General features: G+C 47.6%; 6 protein-coding genes across 7 annotated transcripts, besides 1 other annotated feature; 2 read left to right on the top strand and 4 right to left on the bottom strand.

The window, feature by feature from the left end:
* Positions 1-367: 367 nt before the first annotated feature.
* Positions 368-3,097, top strand: TSTA_019080 (sulfate transporter, putative; the record flags this gene model as incomplete). The annotated part of the gene is made up of 4 exons (XM_002484034.1): positions 368-659; positions 714-859; positions 912-1,455; positions 1,511-3,097. The coding sequence occupies 4 exons, from the start codon at positions 368-370 to the stop codon at positions 3,028-3,030; spliced, it is 2,502 nt and encodes an 833-aa protein (XP_002484079.1). The 3' UTR covers positions 3,031-3,097.
* A 1,105-nt stretch (positions 3,098-4,202) lies between these two features.
* Positions 4,203-4,942, bottom strand: TSTA_019070 (uncharacterized protein; the record flags this gene model as incomplete). Its single annotated transcript, XM_002484033.1, has 2 exons — positions 4,203-4,811; positions 4,868-4,942. 2 exons carry the CDS (start codon positions 4,940-4,942, stop codon positions 4,428-4,430), a joined length of 459 nt encoding a protein of 152 aa, XP_002484078.1. The 3' UTR covers positions 4,203-4,427.
* A 624-nt stretch (positions 4,943-5,566) lies between these two features.
* On the bottom strand, positions 5,567-7,918 carry TSTA_019060 (SAM domain protein; the record flags this gene model as incomplete). Its single annotated transcript, XM_002484032.1, has 3 exons — positions 7,038-7,918; positions 5,687-6,984; positions 5,567-5,623 (listed from the first exon to the last, which is right to left on the bottom strand). Exons 1-3 carry the CDS (start codon positions 7,540-7,542, stop codon positions 5,567-5,569), a joined length of 1,860 nt encoding a protein of 619 aa, XP_002484077.1. The 5' UTR covers positions 7,543-7,918.
* Positions 7,866-7,986: a sequence feature (CT-rich).
* Positions 7,987-8,581: 595 nt separating this feature from the next.
* Positions 8,582-12,664, top strand: TSTA_019050 (RNA polymerase III transcription factor TFIIIC subunit (Tfc4), putative; the record flags this gene model as incomplete). Its single annotated transcript, XM_002484031.1, has 4 exons — positions 8,582-9,940; positions 9,996-10,782; positions 10,843-11,058; positions 11,121-12,664. The coding sequence occupies 4 exons, from the start codon at positions 8,582-8,584 to the stop codon at positions 12,083-12,085; spliced, it is 3,327 nt and encodes a 1,108-aa protein (XP_002484076.1). The 3' UTR covers positions 12,086-12,664.
* Positions 11,301-13,982, bottom strand: TSTA_019040 (MFS transporter, putative). 2 transcript variants are annotated; one of them, XM_002484029.1, is made up of 5 exons: positions 13,627-13,982; positions 13,558-13,572; positions 13,103-13,504; positions 12,684-13,046; positions 11,301-12,610 (listed from the first exon to the last, which is right to left on the bottom strand). In XM_002484029.1, the coding sequence occupies exons 1-5, from the start codon at positions 13,930-13,932 to the stop codon at positions 12,269-12,271; spliced, it is 1,428 nt and encodes a 475-aa protein (XP_002484074.1). In that variant the 5' UTR covers positions 13,933-13,982; the 3' UTR covers positions 11,301-12,268. The 2 variants fall into 2 exon arrangements, with proteins under 2 accessions (XP_002484074.1, XP_002484075.1); XM_002484030.1 differs by lacking the exons at positions 13,558-13,572; positions 13,627-13,982 and having other exon boundaries at positions 13,103-13,551.
* A 555-nt stretch (positions 13,983-14,537) lies between these two features.
* Positions 14,538-17,628, bottom strand: TSTA_019030 (calmodulin-binding protein Sha1, putative; the record flags this gene model as incomplete). The annotated part of the gene is made up of 2 exons (XM_002484028.1): positions 14,538-14,890; positions 14,946-17,628. The coding sequence occupies 2 exons, from the start codon at positions 17,626-17,628 to the stop codon at positions 14,538-14,540; spliced, it is 3,036 nt and encodes a 1,011-aa protein (XP_002484073.1).
* Between the last annotated feature and the right edge of the window lie 97 nt (positions 17,629-17,725).

The following is a 17,725-nucleotide window of genomic DNA, read 5'->3' as shown; positions in this document are numbered from 1 at the left end:
AATTTCGCTCTCGGGCTCGATCACGACATCGTTCTTCCGCGTCTGAGGCGGAAGCTAATATATTCTATTCTTACTTAACTTTTACTCTTTGTCTTGTCGTCTTTTTGTCTGCTCATACGAAGAGCTGTGGCCCGCGAACGAGTTGAAATAGCGACAGTTCCCCCCTTTGAATTTCGCCATTTCGTTTCATTCTTCACAATCATCTCTTTTGCTTCGGAATGGCGGCATAGATTAGATCTATCATTTCCCTGATCTTTCCTGCTGATACTGCCGTCTGCATTGGGGAGGGCCCCCTATCTATATAGACTGATACAACATCAGCATCGGCCTAATCTACCAACTATATTCTACGACACGACCACCGCAAATGTCGAGCACGACTACCAAGATTGGCCATGGCCTGGCCAAGGGACTCGGCATCAAGATTCCCTACCGGGATCCTCTGGGCTCAGAAGCTGATCCCGTCACTCGGGGAGAATCCGTCTTCACCACTGGCACTGCAGAGACCTACATCGAACCCGAGCCTACTGTAACTGGCTGGATTCGAGAGCAGATCCCAACTTGGAACGACGTTTTCAACTATGTTATTGCTCTTTTCCCGTTCTTGAAATGGATCACACGATACAACATGCAGTGGTTTATTGGAGACTTGGTTGCTGGTATGTCTTCTTCTCTCCGCAAGATATCAGTATACTCACATGTGTGATTTCTAGGCATCACTGTCGGCGCCGTGGTTGTTCCTCAGGGAATGTCCTACGCTCAATTGGCCGATTTACCCGTTGAGTACGGTCTCTACTCCTCATTCATGGGGGTATTGATCTACTGGTTCTTTGCTACTTCCAAAGATATCACTATAGGTGTACGTCGGAACCCTGCTATTTGTGACGGCAAAGCTAACGTACCTTATACAGCCTGTCGCTGTCATGTCGACCCTGACTGGAAATGTCATTATCTCAGTGCAGAAAGAACATCCAGAAATCCCCGGTCCAGTCATTGCTTCGGCGTTGGCTATCATAGCCGGGGCTATCATCACCTTTATCGGGCTGATCCGATGGGGTTGGATCGTCGAGTTCATTCCGTTGACTGCAATTACCGCCTTCATGACCGGCTCCGCCTTGAACATCGCATCCGGTCAAATCAAAAACTTGATGGGAGAAAAGGACAAATTCAACACAAGAGGTGCCACCTACATGAACATTATTAACTCGTTAAAACATCTTCCCTCGACTCAATTGGATGCCGCTCTGGGATTGACGGCTCTTGTCATGCTGTATGGTATTCGGTCTGCGTGCAACTACGGTGCGAGGAAGAGGCCACACAAAGCCAAGATGTTCTTCTTCATCTCGACACTTCGGACAGCGTTTGTCATCTTGTTCTACACTATGATCAGTGCTGCAACCAACATTCATCGCCGCAAACATCCTGCTTTCAGTGTCCTCGGCAACGTTCCTCGTGGTATGTATACCTTTCCTATCATTTCCCAAGGTCTCACAATTAACAAAAACGGCAGGTTTCAAACACGCTGCCGTTCCGACAATTGACACTTCCATCATCAAGGCTTTTGTCAGCTACCTTCCATCTGCGGTTATTGTCCTTTTAATCGAACACATTTCGATTTCCAAGTCATTCGGTCGTGTGAACAACTACACAATTGATCCTTCCCAGGAAATGGTTGCTATTGGTGTCACCAACCTGCTCGGACCTTTCCTTGGCGCCTACCCTGCGACTGGTTCTTTCTCCCGTACTGCTATCAAGTCAAAGGCTGGTGTCCGCACTCCTCTAGCTGGTCTTATCACTGCCATTGTGGTGCTGCTTGCCATCTATGCTCTCCCTCCACTCTTTTGGTACATCCCACAGGCCGCCCTTTCAGCCGTTATCATCCACGCTGTCGGAGATTTGATTACTCCTCCTAATGTTGTCTACCAGTTTTGGCTGGTTTCTCCTTTGGAGGTTGTCGTCTTCTTTGCCGGTGTTTTCGTCACTGTGTTCTCCAGTATTGAGAATGGTGTCTATACTACTATCTGCATGTCCGTTTTCTTGCTACTGTGGCGTCTCGTCAAAGCGCGTGGAGACTTTTTGGGTAAAGTCAGAGTGCACTCAGTCATTGGCGACCACTTGATCGATGAGCAGGGCAAATATGGACCGTTGGGCTCTACTCCCGAGCAGACCGTAGCCGACGACGATGTGAATGATACCTACCGCAATGTCTATCTGCCAGTTACGCATGGTGATGGATCCAACCCACGAATTTCTGTCCAACATCCTTACCCAGGAGTGTTTATCTATCGATTCTCGGAAGGATTCGTCTACCCGAACGCAAACAGTGAGACCGACTATCTTGTCTCGGTCATCTTCAAGGAGACTCGTCGCACGAATCTCGAAAGCTATCCCACTCTTGGTGACCGTCCTTGGAACGACCCTGGTCCTCGACGAGGAAAGCCTGCCAAAGACACCAGTGATTTGCCAACACTGCGTGCTATTATCTTGGACTTTTCTAGCGTTGATCATGTCGATGTTACATCTATTCAGAACCTCATTGACGTCCGCAACCAGTTGGATCTGTACGCAAACCCTGAACCGGTTCAATGGCACTTTGCCAATATCAACAACCGCTGGACCAAGCGCGCTCTTACGTCTGCTGGATTTGGTTACCCAACCCCAACATCTCCCGATGGGTTCAAACGCTGGAAACCTATTTTCAGCGTTGCTGAAATTGGTGGCAGGAGCTCTGCCGCTGCCGTTGCTGAACGTGAACGGCTCAACAGCCACGCCAAGGTCGACGACCTGGAAGAAGGTCGTCCTAAATCTGCTACAGTGCGCGAACGAAACGACACCGAGATTAGCAGCAACGAAGGCGATGACTACATCAAGCAACTTGACACTACGACGGCATACCAAGCCAAGCGAAACAACATCGCTCTGGTATCGGGTCTGAACCGACCATTCATCCACATTGACGTCACGAGTGCTGTACACAGCGCTATTTCCAATATTGAAGAACATGGCTCTGCGAAATTTATTGAGGAGTAGACTGTCTTATGTAGATAGAGGGCATTTAATTTCGGGTTTGATTTATTTTGTGGTTTGGTTCATAGCATACCCGCGAAGGATGATAACTTCGCATGCGTTGGGATTTTGATTATTTTGAAGTGCAAGAATTTGGATACCATTTAATAGCGTAGGAGCTTGCTGGTCATATAGGCAATCATACGAGTTTCGTCTTCGACTCTTATGTTCTTACTTTTGTAGCTGTATCTAAAATGTGGTAGATTGGACTGACGCCAAGTTGGCTAGTTGGAGTGTTGGACAGATATTCTCTCTTAAAAGATTAGCACGTCATCACCGCTTACACATCCAAGTAGTCAAGCATTCATTTCGCTAAACAGTGCTAAGGATACGTACTCTCTGCCCAAAAAAAAAATAAAGAATCCAGCTTTCCTAATCTGGGCACGACAAACCCTAACTCAATGTCCATCATACGCACGGACTACTTTTGTCGATCCACCCGTCCGTCCCCACTGAAGCGTATTCGAGAATTTGGGTTATTAGCCAATCAGGAGGCGGGAAATGGGTAGATGTATCGGAGTGCTCAGTTGAAGAATCGTGATCGTAGTGCAATCAAATAGTATGAAAATTGGATGATACTTCTATATAAGTGAAATAAACCACGAAGGTAGCATGAGGGACGAGAATAATTACAGCCTCTGGGACTCTCGCATATCAAAGGCAATTTCACTGGATAGTCGAGTAATGACCACAGATATCTAAGATTGGCATTGATATTGAAGTCGTTGTCGCTCCAGAATCTTCGGTCTCAGTTGAATTGATAAAATGACTGCAGATATCGAACTGTCAATATATGAGTCGTCATGAGTTGACTACACAACTCTGCGTTTGTGATAGGGCTCCTAAGGTCTGGTCTTCAGCGGTGGTAATTGTTGGAATACGCATAATCGGACAACGTATTGCAAAGTTTTTGGAGCCAGGGAGCGAAACGGCCTATATGATGTATATTACCAAGCAAACGTGCTTATCGTCGATACTATCGTCTACCTGATAATGAAAGTCGCTGATGTGGAGTTGCCGAAGCTCACCATCCTTATGAGATGGAATTGTTAGGTGACTAGTTCTTTCTAAAACGCTTTTGGGGTTCGGTATTAAACCACAGTTGATACCCCTGCAGTTTGCGTGAAGTTGGCTAGACTCGGCTCTGATTCAAAATGAGGAAGATAATGAGTCATGAACTCTACTGCGTTGCAGTAGCATCAAGACTTCCAAGGTCAGCCTGATGAGATCCATAAAATCCATTCACGCCGAATCTTCACCAACGCATTCTCCATCTAAAAACATATATACATAAACAAACATCCTCCTCAATTCCGATACTCTCCTTTATCCAAACTTAAACCCCGAGGGAAATGTATAAATCACCTCAAGACACCACCCACACCGGCCCACCCAAGAACAAACCCACTCAAAGTCTCCCCAATAACACCACCACCAAACCAAACGTCCCTCCAAGCACCTTTCCTCAACACAGGTTTCCCCTGCCCCTGTTTCCCACCACTAACATGAATCTTCCCAAAATCATCTATCCCGTCAATTTCACCGCCGCTTGCACCCGGATAATACGCGCCTGCGCCACCAGTAGAGATAGATGAGGGTGGACCAAGGAGGAAGATCTGAACAAGACCTGAAACGAGTAATGTGCCGATGAAATAGAATGCGAAGCCGGCGGTGGATTGGAGTCCGAGGATACCGGCTGAGATGCCTAGGATGAAGGCTGTGAGGGAGCGGAGTTGGGATAGGACCTATTCCTTTTTGATTAGCTATTGACCCTTCAGGGGATTGAAGGAGATGGGCTTACTCGAATGTTGTGTTGAACGGCCTCGGGGACGAGTGGGTGGATGAGGAGGGAGAGCTCCTGTCTTGTAGGTGGCATTTTTCTATTGTCTCAATTAAATGGCAGAAAAAAGAAACAAGTTGCTTCAGTCACTGCTTCTCAGCGTATTTCTGTTTATTGACGCCGTTGTTGTTTATGATAGAGGAGATGTTACTGAGCTCGTTACGTCGGTTGAGATTGACAGTAACTTATGTGCCAAGACCGGTATTGAGCTCCGATAATTACTTTTTGTTACAGTACGAATACCACCATCATTAATACATGCCATTCTTTCATGCAAAACATCAAGTTCGATATCATCTACCTGCTTTCAAATCACAAAATCATGTACCAGCATATTTTTTCCAACACAATCATAATCAAAATCAAAATCAAATCCTACACACGAAAAAACATCGAATCGAATTGGTCATTCCACGTCACGTCACACATCACATAACATAACATAGTCCAAATACAGACAACTCAAATAGATACAGGTTTCAATTTTTGGCTTCAGTAGAGTAAATAGTCCGTACAAGGGGAGAACCCTTGCGTGTCGCTTCTCGATAATATTATGTATGCTGATTGCTGAATCATGCTAAAACTCTCCCAGGAGTAAGAAAATCAATTCGTTCCATTCAACATTCATGAATTATAGAACCCTAAATGTACGTTGCAAGCTTACGCGGCTGTATCGAGCTTGCCTTCGGCTTTGGCTTCCTTGACTTGTTCAAAGACCTAGAAAAAACAGTTGTCAGCCATTCGTCCTCAGATTTAAGGAATGCACAAAAAAGAACTCACTTTTAACATCTTGTTTCGAGCACCAAGGGCATTGACACCACGATCTTCAAGTCCCTTGTCATCCAGTTCAATCAGCTCTGTCCACTTGAGATCCTTCAAATTATCCGTGTATTTGTGCAAACGGAGAGAGCGCAACCAAGCCGGGATATCCTTGAGCAGATTCGGGTCGGTGGGATCCTCGGGCGGCTTTGAGCTTCCACGTCGGCCCCGTGGTGAGCGCCCACGCTGTACCTCAGAGTGGTCGGAAAGATAGCCTTCGGATCCCATTCCAAACTGCCCAAGTCCCAGTGAGTTCAGGCTGTTTCCTAGAAGAGCACTGTTGGGATCATAAGCTGCCAAGAATCCGTTGTTTTGAGGAGACGTGAATCCAACTTGGCCCAGGGGAGCTTGCAATGTAATGCCAGGGGAGCTCGGGCGAGATCGACGACCAGCTAACGCAGCTTGCTGCTGGGCTTGAAGGGCAGCAATCTGCTGCGCATTCAATACCTGACCAGCATCGTTGACCATGACGAGGTTTGCCCCAGGTATGCTAGGGCCTAGACCAGGAGAAAGATGGCCGGTGTTAGAGTTCTTCCCGTGGCCGTCGTTCGACCGAGCACGACGATATTTACGAGCGTCATCCAATGCAATGCGATTATTCACAGTTGACAAGGCTGCTAGTTTCATCGCCGTTGCATTTGCAACCATATCGGCTTGGGTGGCACCAGTCTGTTGAGTATTAAACGTCGGTGCCATAGGCGTGTTGGTAAGTGAAGCCCAGCTGGAGTTTCCAATATTGTAAGGCGACAATAGAGGAGGTTCATGAGAAATTTCTGGGGCACTAATGGTTTGATTCTGCACATTTCCAATATGCGGAGAGCGAAGTCCTCCTGCATTCGGTTGGTTGAATTGGCCCATTGGCTGCTGCTGCAATTGTCCAGAGGAGGATTTGGGACGAGCGATTGGGGGTTGCAACTCCGGTGCTCGCTGAGCCCATGGAGAGGACGGCGGTTGACCTAGTGAGTTCGTGTTGCTGTCAGGGGCGGAGATGGTTGGTGCCACCAGGGACGAACGATCACCGCCAAAGACAGCACTGTTCCGGTTCGAAGCGGGAGCGTTGCCAGTCTGTTGGGTGAATTCAGCCTTCTTCTTAGCGATTGCCGCCGCTGCGTCAGGGAACATTGCATTGATGGTAGAGGAATCAAGGCCAGAATTCCGTTTCGCGCCGGGCGACGGGGGAGGACGCCCCAAAGAATTACGTGAGCCATCAGCGGTGGTGAGTTTGGACATTGCATCACTCAAGCGATTGGACATAGGATCTGAGGAATGTCAGTTAACAATATCAGCAGAAATGGGGTAATCGCCGACTGACCTTTCTCGCCAAAGTTTGCCGGGGAGAGAACTCCGGACATTGGGTGGCTCTTGGCCATTTGTTGCAGGACTTGGATGAAGAAGCGAATCTGCACTTGAGTGGTCTGTTGCAGCAGAGCATACAAGGCTGCAGTCCTTTCAGCCTCACTCAACACGCGGAACCACTGCTCGATAGCACTGAGCTCGTCTTTGAAATCCTGATCAATGGTTGCAGCTGCCATTTCTTCCAAGGTCGTCTCAAACTGATCGATATCGGCAATCCACTGTTGAGCAGCCTGATCCAGGGCATCATCTGGATTGCCCTGACCTTGCGATTGCTGGTTGAAAAACACTTCAGAGGAAGGACGGATATTGCGCGTCGAAAGCGGGCTCGGGAATCCAGACATGTCTGCAGAGGCTCGCAGCTGATGAGAACCGCCAAGATTACGGGCGGATGATGGAGGACGCAGAGTTGCTTTGGATGCCTCCGGAGTGCTGTTTCTATTTCCGATGATGTGGCTGGCCATGTTTGAATTACAGTACGTTGAACGTCTGCGGGTACTCGGTTTTGGGCCACGCGGTTCGTAGGATCAATCGACGATTCGATCGCAAGAAATCTGGGTAAAAAGGTGCCTGAATCTTCTTAGCAGGAATTAGGGTTAGGTGCAGACCAGTCCAGTGGCTGCACAGAACGTATTAGGTATTTGCACGAGAATAAGTCGAGCACTGGATGTTTGAGATTCGACCGTTGGAACGAGGCAAGCGAGACAACGAGAGGCACCCGGATAACTGGCAGCGTGTGTCAAACACAACAAAGCGCCAGTCCTAGGCGGATAATAAAAAACACGGAAAGAAAAAAATAAACTAGCAGAAAGGAAAGAAGAATAATAAATCTTGGGCAGCGGGAGGAACGGAAGCAGAGGCAGAGGAGGAGGAGGAAGAAGAAGAAGAGATGTGGAGAGGAATAAGAAATAAGCGCAGGGGGGAAAGGTGAGTGGTGGGTGGTTTATTTTTGGACGGCCTTAGGCTCTTAACTGATAAACCTGTCCAGTTCCAACACTAGAGGGAGCCATATTATTCAGGCAGCAACTGTGGTTAATCAGAGGCCTGGAACTACTCTTTCTCTTGCAACTCTGCTCTTGAGGTTAGTCGGAATCGAGTGTTGATGTTGATTTTCATCTTCAACACATGGTTTGTGTCCCAAATAAGGCAGGTAGCCAACAATTCTAGATGACTCACGGAATGCCACTACCATCGCGAACGAATATGAAATAAATCTAGCCATAGTTGGCATACCGTCTCTTCGTTTCTTATTCTATGTTCTTTTCTTCTTGTTAAACAAATCCATTTCAAGGTGGGTACCTGACGGCAGGCTCTGATTGGTTGCTGCTGGCGAGGTCTATCATCGAGTATTTCTTCTTTCCATCAAGAACTTAACTTCCTTCCTCTTCCTGCGCCACCACTTGCTTGACTTCTCAACAATTTCAAATGTAATCAACTGTCTCCCATAAACTCCCCTACAAGGTCCAAATGGTCAAATAGCCAGACTGCGCGCCACCCTGAGCAATGGCCAGCTCTGAAAATTATCTTGGTCGCGTCGGGGACTACCCGGATTCTTCATACCAAGAAGATCAGCCGTCATTAGACCCCGCCATCGATCCTCGACTTTTCGACTCTAGCTATCTTCCCCTAGAACCCGGCTCTGGGGATGTGGCGTTTGAGGACTTTGGCCAACATGGTCCCCTTAACACGGCGTCTATGTCAATAGGCCAGCGGAGATTACTCCAAGAACAAGTCGACCTAAGCGGCTCTGAGGAAGAGTCTGACGATGAATATTATGACGATAATGATGATCCAGTATGGAACGGGGGGCATCAGGATTATGAAGGCTCTACTGATGCCGAAAGCGAAGAGGATGATGGCTATGATCCCAACGATGCTGCTTCGCCTCCTCCGCGGAAACGTCGTCGCAGAGGTCATGGACCATTCAGTGGCCGTTTCGGCGCACGAGGAGGCAAAGGTATCAAACGAGGACCAAGGCGGCCGCTTGAACCCAGTCCAGAATTCAAGATGCTCCATTCTCAGGCTACCGAAGCATTCATTGACGGTGATTATGACCGCGCAATCGACTTGGTGCAGAAAGCCATCCTTGTGAATCCTGAAATGTTTGCGGCTCATTCACTGCTGTCTGAAATTTTTCTCGCTCGAGGAGAAAAAGACAAAGCAGTATCGGCTCTCTTCAGCGGCGCCCATACCAGGCCGCGTGATCCTACAGTGTGGCACAAAGTCGCAAGACTAATCCAAGACCGAGCTGGAGAGGACAGACAAAAGACTCTAAATGATATGATCTACTGCTACAGCCGTATCATTGAAATCGATTCGAAAAGCTACAATGCCCGCTTCCAGAGAGCCGCTGCGTACCGTGAATTAGGTTACAACGGCAGAGCCGCAACCGAATATGAACGCATACTCAAAGAGCTTCCGCATAATATCCGAGCTCTGCGACATTTGGCCGAAACATACATTGACATGAAGGATGTTCGGAAAGCTCTTCAATATTACTTGGAGAGTATTGAATATTACATGTCCCTCGACAATGATGAAAACATGGAATTCTCCTGGTCAGATGTGAACATTTGCGCAGAGTTGTATGCGTTTGTTGGGGAGCCCGAAGCAGGATTGCAACTTTTGTCATCGGTTTCAAGGTGGCTCCTCGGCCGGAAGGATGACAAGATCTGGGATGAGTATATTGATGATGATCGGGAATGGGACGCTGGAGACTCACCTCGCCGTATCAAGACTGACGGGTTTATACCAAACGCCTATCCGATAGACTCATACGGATTGGGGCTCCCGATGGAATTGCGCATTAAACTAGGCACATTTCGCCTGAAACTGGGCGAGCGTTACTTTGAAGAGGCATTGGTAAATTAAATACCCATCACGGCCTATGAAAATCGCTAATGAGTTAAATCTGCAGGCACATTTTGAATGGCTGAATCCCGATGATACTTCAGAGTCTTCTACCGTGTTTGACTACGCGGATCTTTACAGGGAGGCTGCAGATGCGTTAAAAGATTCCGCTTTATTTCCAGAAGCCCTTCGCTTCTATAGACCGCTTCAGCTCACTGAGGATTATGCCGATGTTAGCTTCTTCCTAGCTATGGGAGAATGTGCTTTTGCCTGTTCTGACCTCAGCCTGGCGGAATCTTGCTATCTTACGGTAGCAGAGAATGACTCCACAAACCTACAGTCTCGAGTTAATCTGGCTAAACTTTATGAAACAATGGGTGAAAGGGACCGGGCTCTCTATTTCGTGAACCAGGCAGTCTTATTAGGACGCGAATCTAGAGGTCGCAATCGAAGGCGGCGTAAGGATCGTCGAATAGCGCAGCTTGCAAAAGAGTTTCAGGGCGATGCTCACGTTTCAACCCGTATCGTACCCAGGCATTTAGCGAATGAGGTATCTCGGCGCGAAGCGCTGCAGGACAGCGATGCGAACCGTCCACAGCAGGTGCAATATCTGTATTCGAAGATGAACGATCTACGACCGAGAATGCGGGATGGAGATACGGATGCGACGGAGGATTGGCTTGACATTGCTGATGCGCTGTTACATGACTTTCGGACTAATCGCGTTTTCTATCCATTGCAGAAGAATATGATCTTTCTTGGGTACTCGCGGGAAGAGCAAAAAGGGGCCAGGAAGAAAGAAACAGTCATGGGTGAGGTGCAGGAGGTGGCTGAGCGATTGAAAGAATGGATTGGTAGGATTTTTATTGCATTTCGAGATGCCCACAACGGTATCAGCTAACAGTCGGTCATAGGTCAGTATAATGCAGATGAAGTTCCGACTAGCATTCCAAACGACTACTACGGAATATCATTTGACGAATGGTTTGAAATATTTCTTGAATACGCCTTCGTGGTTTCTGGACAAGGTGATAAGGACGAAGCGTATGATGTCCTGGCTGCTGCTGCAGACGCCAGCGTCTGGTACCATTCCAAGGACAAAGTACGGCAAATTCATATTTGCTGGATTAGTAAGTCGAAGGTATACTACTTGACCGTTTATTGACCTTTACTTATACTTGTCTCTTGATAGCATGTGCTCTTCGAGCATATGATGAGGAAACACTTGTCAGCGAAGCGCGGTGGTTCACCAAAGAATACCCATTCGTAACAGATACATACCGACTGTTTTCAATGTTGAGCCGCATATGCGGTGACCCCAATAGATCTCTGTTTCATGCATCGCCCAGCATGAAATTCATGCTCCGACAAGTTAAATTCATGGACTCCACCTTACCTGAAGATCATTATTTAACAAAGACATGGACATCGAAGTCAGGAGTTGCCAATAAATCAATGACAATCGTAACGCGGAACTCGAAGAATCCGCCAAAGACAGCGTCTCTGACCAAGCGTGGCGAGAACGCTGAACCCATAACCGCAGATGACATGGACGTCGCTCTTTTGGTTCTATATGGAAATATCCTTTACTCAGGGAACAGTTTCTACCCGGCCTTGAACTACTATTATCGAGCAATTGCACTTGATCCCGATAATCCAGGGATTCTGCTACCCATCGCACTATGTTATATCCACCATGCTCTCAAAAGGCAGGCGGATAACCGACATTACCTGATTTTACAAGGACTATCATTCATGTCCTTGTATCGAAGAGCACGCTCTAAAAGTGAGATCGAAGACAACGGTGACAAAGCTGACAACGAAAAGACACAAAACAGTGTTCATTCGTTAACTCTACAGCAAGAAGTAGAATTCAACTATGGACGTGTTTATCACTCCCTTGGTTTATTGCACCAAGCTGTGCCGTGTTACGAGCGTGCATTGGAGTTGGGTGACCAGATCAAGTCGTCTCAAAATGAACAGAATGGAGCAGAAAAAGGAAAGGTCCGAGATTTCGCGAGGGATGACAAGCCGGAAGAAGATCTCATCGTGGAAGATTTCTCACCAGAGGCGGCTGTTGCATTGCAGAATATCTATGCTCTTAATGGAAATATTGCGGGTGCTCGGAAGATCACGGAGAAATATCTTATTATATGATTTGATCTACTCATGTTGAACAAGTCAAGCTTGGATGATTATTGTGGTCGGGTTTGACACCCCTGACGTACATTATTAGTATGAATGCAACAGCACTTCATCTCATTTTGTTGCCAATTCAAAGCAAAGATTCTCCGACAATTTCGGTCCTTCCATGAATATACCTATTATCTCTGGTCGAACTTACTCCCTACTCCTCGGCATCCTAGGCAAAAGCAACCAAAACCCTAGAACAGCAACCAACAACGCCAGCGCAAAGGGCTGCAAAACCTGCACCCCCTTTGACTGCGCAATCGCACCAACCGCAAACGGGAAAATAGAACCCCCTATTCCACCCAGAGTAGACGCGAAGCCAATTGACGAAACATGGAGATGTTTCGGTAATACCTTTGTGGAAGCCACGACGGCGGCAGGGAAAAGGGGACCGAGAAAGAAGCCCTCGATGGCGATTGCGACGGCAGAGACGTAGAACTGCGGGACGAGCCAGAATATGAGTTCAAAGGCCATTGCGAGGGCTAGGTAGACCTGTTCATGATCATCGACGATTAGTATTTGCGGAAATGAACGGGATAAGCGTCTCGGTAAATGGGAGGCCTACTATGATAGCAAGTCTCTCGCCTATCCTCGGCGTAACAAATCCCAAAACTACTCGGCCGACGGTAATTCCAATCCAGAAACCAGTCGCAGTCATACCACTCGCAAACGCACCACCGTCACGCACTCGCATCATGAAGGTCACTACCCAACCACCGAGAGCGACCTCGGTGCCGACGTAGCCCAACAGGAAAGCGGCACAAAGCCATGTGACTCGAGCAGCCGCTTTTGAGAATAAAGCTTGCTTCAATATATTATCTTTCTGCTGCTGGTCTCTGCTGTATGCGGTATGTTTACGGAAGTCATGTTTATCTGCGGTCCAGAAGGCTGTGAGTGTAGCGCCGAATTCAATTACGGCGCCACCGATCTGTTCTTTCGTCAGATTGAATCCAGACGGGAAAAAGAGGAAGGACAAAGGCGAACCATCAAATAATAAAAAGTATACCACGGCCAATCCGCCTTCGTAACCAACGACGTCGCAATCAACGGACTCAGAACCGCCCCTAGGCCATAAAACCCATGCAACAATCCCAACAACTCATTCGCATTAGCCAAATTCGCGATCCAAGCATTCCAAGCAGAATCCGCGAGACCATTACCTAATCCGGCGAACATGAAGGAGATGATGAGAACTGGGTATGGGGGATGCACTGAGATCACAACGTAGGCTAGGACGTGTGCTAGAGAGCTCAGGCCTGCCACGCCGCGTTGGCCTAGGTACATGTGGATGGTGTTGTTGAGAATGGCGGCTGCGGCGTAGCCGACCAGGGGGAAGAGGAAGACCAGGGATATGATTGTGTAGCTGAGGTTGTAGTATGTTTCGAGCTGTGCGTTGTTAGACCTTTGTATGATTTGGCAGAACAGTCCGTATGACCTACATAAGGAATCAAAGCCTAGAGCCTGTCAGCTTGGTAATTGCATTGTTTTTGAAGTGAATGAGTACTCACTCCATAAGCAGCATCATTCGCACCCATGATAACAAAACTCCAAAACGTAGCGAACAATCTACTTATATTCACCCTCGGATCATTCCATTTCTCGAGTGCATGCGCAACCACAGTTGGAAATTGATCTTGTTGTGACTCTGCATCTCTCTCTGAAGGGACGGCATCTCGAACTGCATTGGATGTTGATGTAGTATTATCCACTCTCTGATCTTTTGAGCTGATGGTATGGTTGTTTCGTTCTTGAATGGTTTGAGTTTCCAACTCGATTGCGCCGGTCAAAGACCCTGTAGCCTGGCTGTTCTTCATATTGGCCTTACTCTCTTGGTTAAAGATTACCGACTGCAATTGATTGCATTGACAGATTTTCGAAATAGGTCAATCGGGTTTATCAACCTTATATCATCGGCGTAGAACTTGCCAGAGTGTTCAATATCTTAGTGAGTCACCGACATTTTGACTAATATTATTAGATTAATACGAAGCTCACTAGACTCAGCATCTTGGCGTCGTCACCTAGATTGAATGGAATTGATTTGCTCTACCAAAACTCGGCGCTCAGCCCGAGATGGCGGGGGAGATCATCTCCACTACCGATAACAAATCATATTTATATAACTTGACAGTAGAAGTTTATTCATACTTCGTATATCCATAAGTCATAATAAAATAAAATCAATGTATAGCCTTCACAAACTTCAAATGAGGGTATCATCGGGTCAACAAATGAAAAGTCGAATCTGCAAATGAAGGTCGTGGACCTACTGCGAATAAAGCACAAAACTCCGAATGAATGCTCAGTTTGTCAATCTTGTGATAAAACCCTCAGTTGTCTCAATAACGCCGGCTGAAAAATGCAATTTGCTCTTCTGTTCTTCTGAAGAATGTACTCTTGCCGCCTCCCCCGCTCATACTCAGAACCTCGCCCGCCGTGCAGGCTTCGATTTGGGCTTTTTACCCTTTGAAGTGACCTGCTTTCTACTCATTTTTCGCTCTCTCCACCGCGTCATTATCACAGTCTTGGCCCATAAGATGCGTTCGCGAGCGCAAGCAACAGCTGCACATTGCTCGGCTATCTCTTTGGCAAGAACACGACGTCGTGAATTCTCCTCAGTCGTAATACGCCGCCACGCCTTTTGAATAACGATAGCCGCTCGAATGCGCCTGGTTGATGACAAAAGGCGAGAGCATAGAAAAGTCAAGGCACCGAGTACAAAATCGCGGTCAAATATGCGAGATGCAGAAGTTGACCCGGCAACGAGAGATGCTAACACAAGTCAATACATATTTCGACTCCAATTTGGATGGTCTTCCTGGCTTACCGAATTGAGAACTACATCCCAGAGCTTGCAGGCGTGATTGCCACGATCCCAGCTCAGCTCTAGGCTGTTTTCCCGTGATCGAATCTCCATGTCCATCTTGTCCTTTTAAAAGAAAGACCTCATACTCGTCAACGATACTTTCAAATATTCTGCCATCCGCAAAGCTGGTCGTGAGGTTGTCAAGTTGTAGTCCTTTCAGCAGCGCGAGGGTCGAAGCCCATTTGATAAGCAAATCCTCGTGTGATACAAGCTCGAGGTCGTACAACTTGTCCACATTGCAAGGTTGATACTCTCGGCAAAGGACAAGCTTCTTCTGTAGACGCACGATTTCACTCCTTACGTCCTTCCAGTCCAACATTTCCGCCAAACCCCATTTCCCAACCAGTACCCAGAGCAAAGCAATGGTCTTTTCGCGGTATCCGTCAACTATGTGCTCTGCATTGATCTCCTTGACAAGTGCGTCGATACCAATGACCCCTTCGAGAGCGTCAAGGGCGATTTGAACGTTGAAAATCTTGGCTGCTCTGCTGACACAGGGAAACTTCAAATTCTGGGAAAGTGACCATTCTGCAGTCTCATCTGCTAAGACTACTTCGTCAATGATAGTTGTTGTACTATCAGAGCCTTTTCTCCCGGTACGAGAATATGAGGACTTTGGATAGAGTAGGATCTCGACTAGTCTCGTCAAAAGAACACCATCACGTAGATCCACAGCTAGATTACGAATCCGGTAGTCGTGGTCCTGTAGCTGATGCTGTTTGTAGAGCAGACTACAGTTCAGATGATTGACTTGTCGATTGATATCTCCCATTGAAGGAAGTAACAGGTTCGCCAGTGCTTGCAATGCTGCCGAAGAGGACTTGTGCGGGGAGGAGTCGGTAAAGAGACGTCGTGGTAGTGAACATTCCGATGTCAAGCGAGCCTTATCGAGAAGAGTTATAATCATAATGCTCCGAAGAAGGGTGCGCCGATATAGTGCTCCCACGGCGTCATTTTGAGTACCTTCATTGCCTTTCTTGTCCATGTTCCGGATAAGAAAGGTTTCCAAGAACGTCTCTATGGAGCGTTTCAGCACCTTTTGCTGCTTCGGTGAAAGACCTGATGGCCCGTTGCTTGTCCGGTGAAGCTGACAAGTAATTTTTCGTCCGACCACAGTCTCTGCCGCCGCTCTCAAAGCAATCAAGTCGTAGGTCTGAGACCAAAAGTTCAGGAACGACTTTTTCATGCCGAGATCATCCGGGAGTCGGCTGCCCCGGCGTAATATGTCCTTAGGAGGCGCCAAAGCACCATAAAGTATCGAAGCTTGAATGCGTTTGTAGAGTAAAAGAAACGCATCGCTTTGATAGATGTCAAGAAGCTCATGTCGAAGTACTTCCGGATCATGCGCGTGCAATTTGCCCCCAACGGAGTCGAACAGGCCATTTACTAGCTGAGTAATGACGACTTCTTGATGCGAGAGCCAATTATCTTCGTACATGGCTGGATTTGAAATGTCGTTGCTGAGCACAGGAAATTGCTGATCAATGCTGATAGGGCCAATCTTAGGAACAGAGAGCCGCGTAGGGGGTGTTGGACGGTTTTCTGTCAGAGATTCTTTCGATTGGCATGGCTGAAGAACAGAACGGCTCCTAAGGTTGGTGCGTTTGGTGTCTGCTTTTCCCGTTGACGATTTTAGGTCCTTTGACCCAGCCTCTGTCAATAAAACCACTGAAGATTTTTGACCAATGGGTTTAAGAGCTGGCCCTTTACTCCGCTTCAGCTGGGCCACATTTGGTTTCCTGTTCTGTATAGCATTCGATGCTGTCTTCAGCGGCTCCCTTGACCTTGTATCAGTTTGAGAAAGTGGTTTCTTCTCTTGAATTTCCTTGCTCTTGTCTATGAAGAAACCCGGAGGGATGTTCTCCTTTCCTCCGTTCTTCCCCATGACATCCTTTGTTATTGCAGGTTGTTGAGTGACCTTCTTGCTAGGTTGAAGTGGCGTTTTTCTAGGCTGTCCCACTGAAGATTCCTTGGATTGTTTCTTCTCCGCAATGCGTGCCTCCAGGCTGTAAAGTGGTACTGTCTCATCAGCCGAGCTTGAAATGTTGGGATTAGTGTCCATTGATTTCAGTGGACTAAAAAGACTCATGAAAACCGTTGGCACAGTCGTATCTTCTGTCGGAATGTACACTGTACGGCGTCGAACATCCTTCTTCAAGCTATCATATCCAGAGGGCCTCTGGCTTGGCCGCACCCTGTCCTCTGGCTGTGGTTTGTGTCCTAACACCTCGCGATCCCCGTTGCTCTCGATCATCCGTGTGCGCTGCGAGGAGCTATCCTTTGAACCGGCTGTAGAACTGACACGTGGTCGCTGGAACCGCTGGGCTGGTTGAGCGAGTATCGACGAGTTCCGATCCTGGGTCTTTCGTTTCAAACTATTTTGCATTGCTGTTCTCGCAGTATTGCCGGTCGTATTCGACTGGTTGTCTTCTTGTATAGTGAATGGCGGTTTTCTCAACGCTCTCCTGGGCTTTGCTTTTGTCAGAGATGTAGCACGTGGCGGCTGTGGAAGATGAATTGCTGCAGTATATTCTAGGGTATCTAGTGTATCATCTTCGTAGGCGTCGGTGAGGCTGCTATATTGCCCGTTGCCAAAGCCGGACCTAGATCCGGCCGGGCAGGGGCTTTCTAGAAGACTATTCATCGTTGATGAGTCGCGGCCATCCGGTCACTTCTCCAACAACGTCGTCAATCGTCGTGCCTCAAGGGGGAAGCTCTAGGAAACTACCAGTATCGTATGT

The sequence above is a fragment of the Talaromyces stipitatus genome, genomic scaffold (assembly GCF_000003125.1).
Source record: "Talaromyces stipitatus ATCC 10500 scf_1105507295549 genomic scaffold, whole genome shotgun sequence".
NCBI lineage: Eukaryota > Fungi > Ascomycota > Eurotiomycetes > Eurotiales > Trichocomaceae > Talaromyces > Talaromyces stipitatus.
Note: the sequence above shows the minus strand (reverse complement) of the source record. Positions and strands in the feature narration are given on the sequence as shown.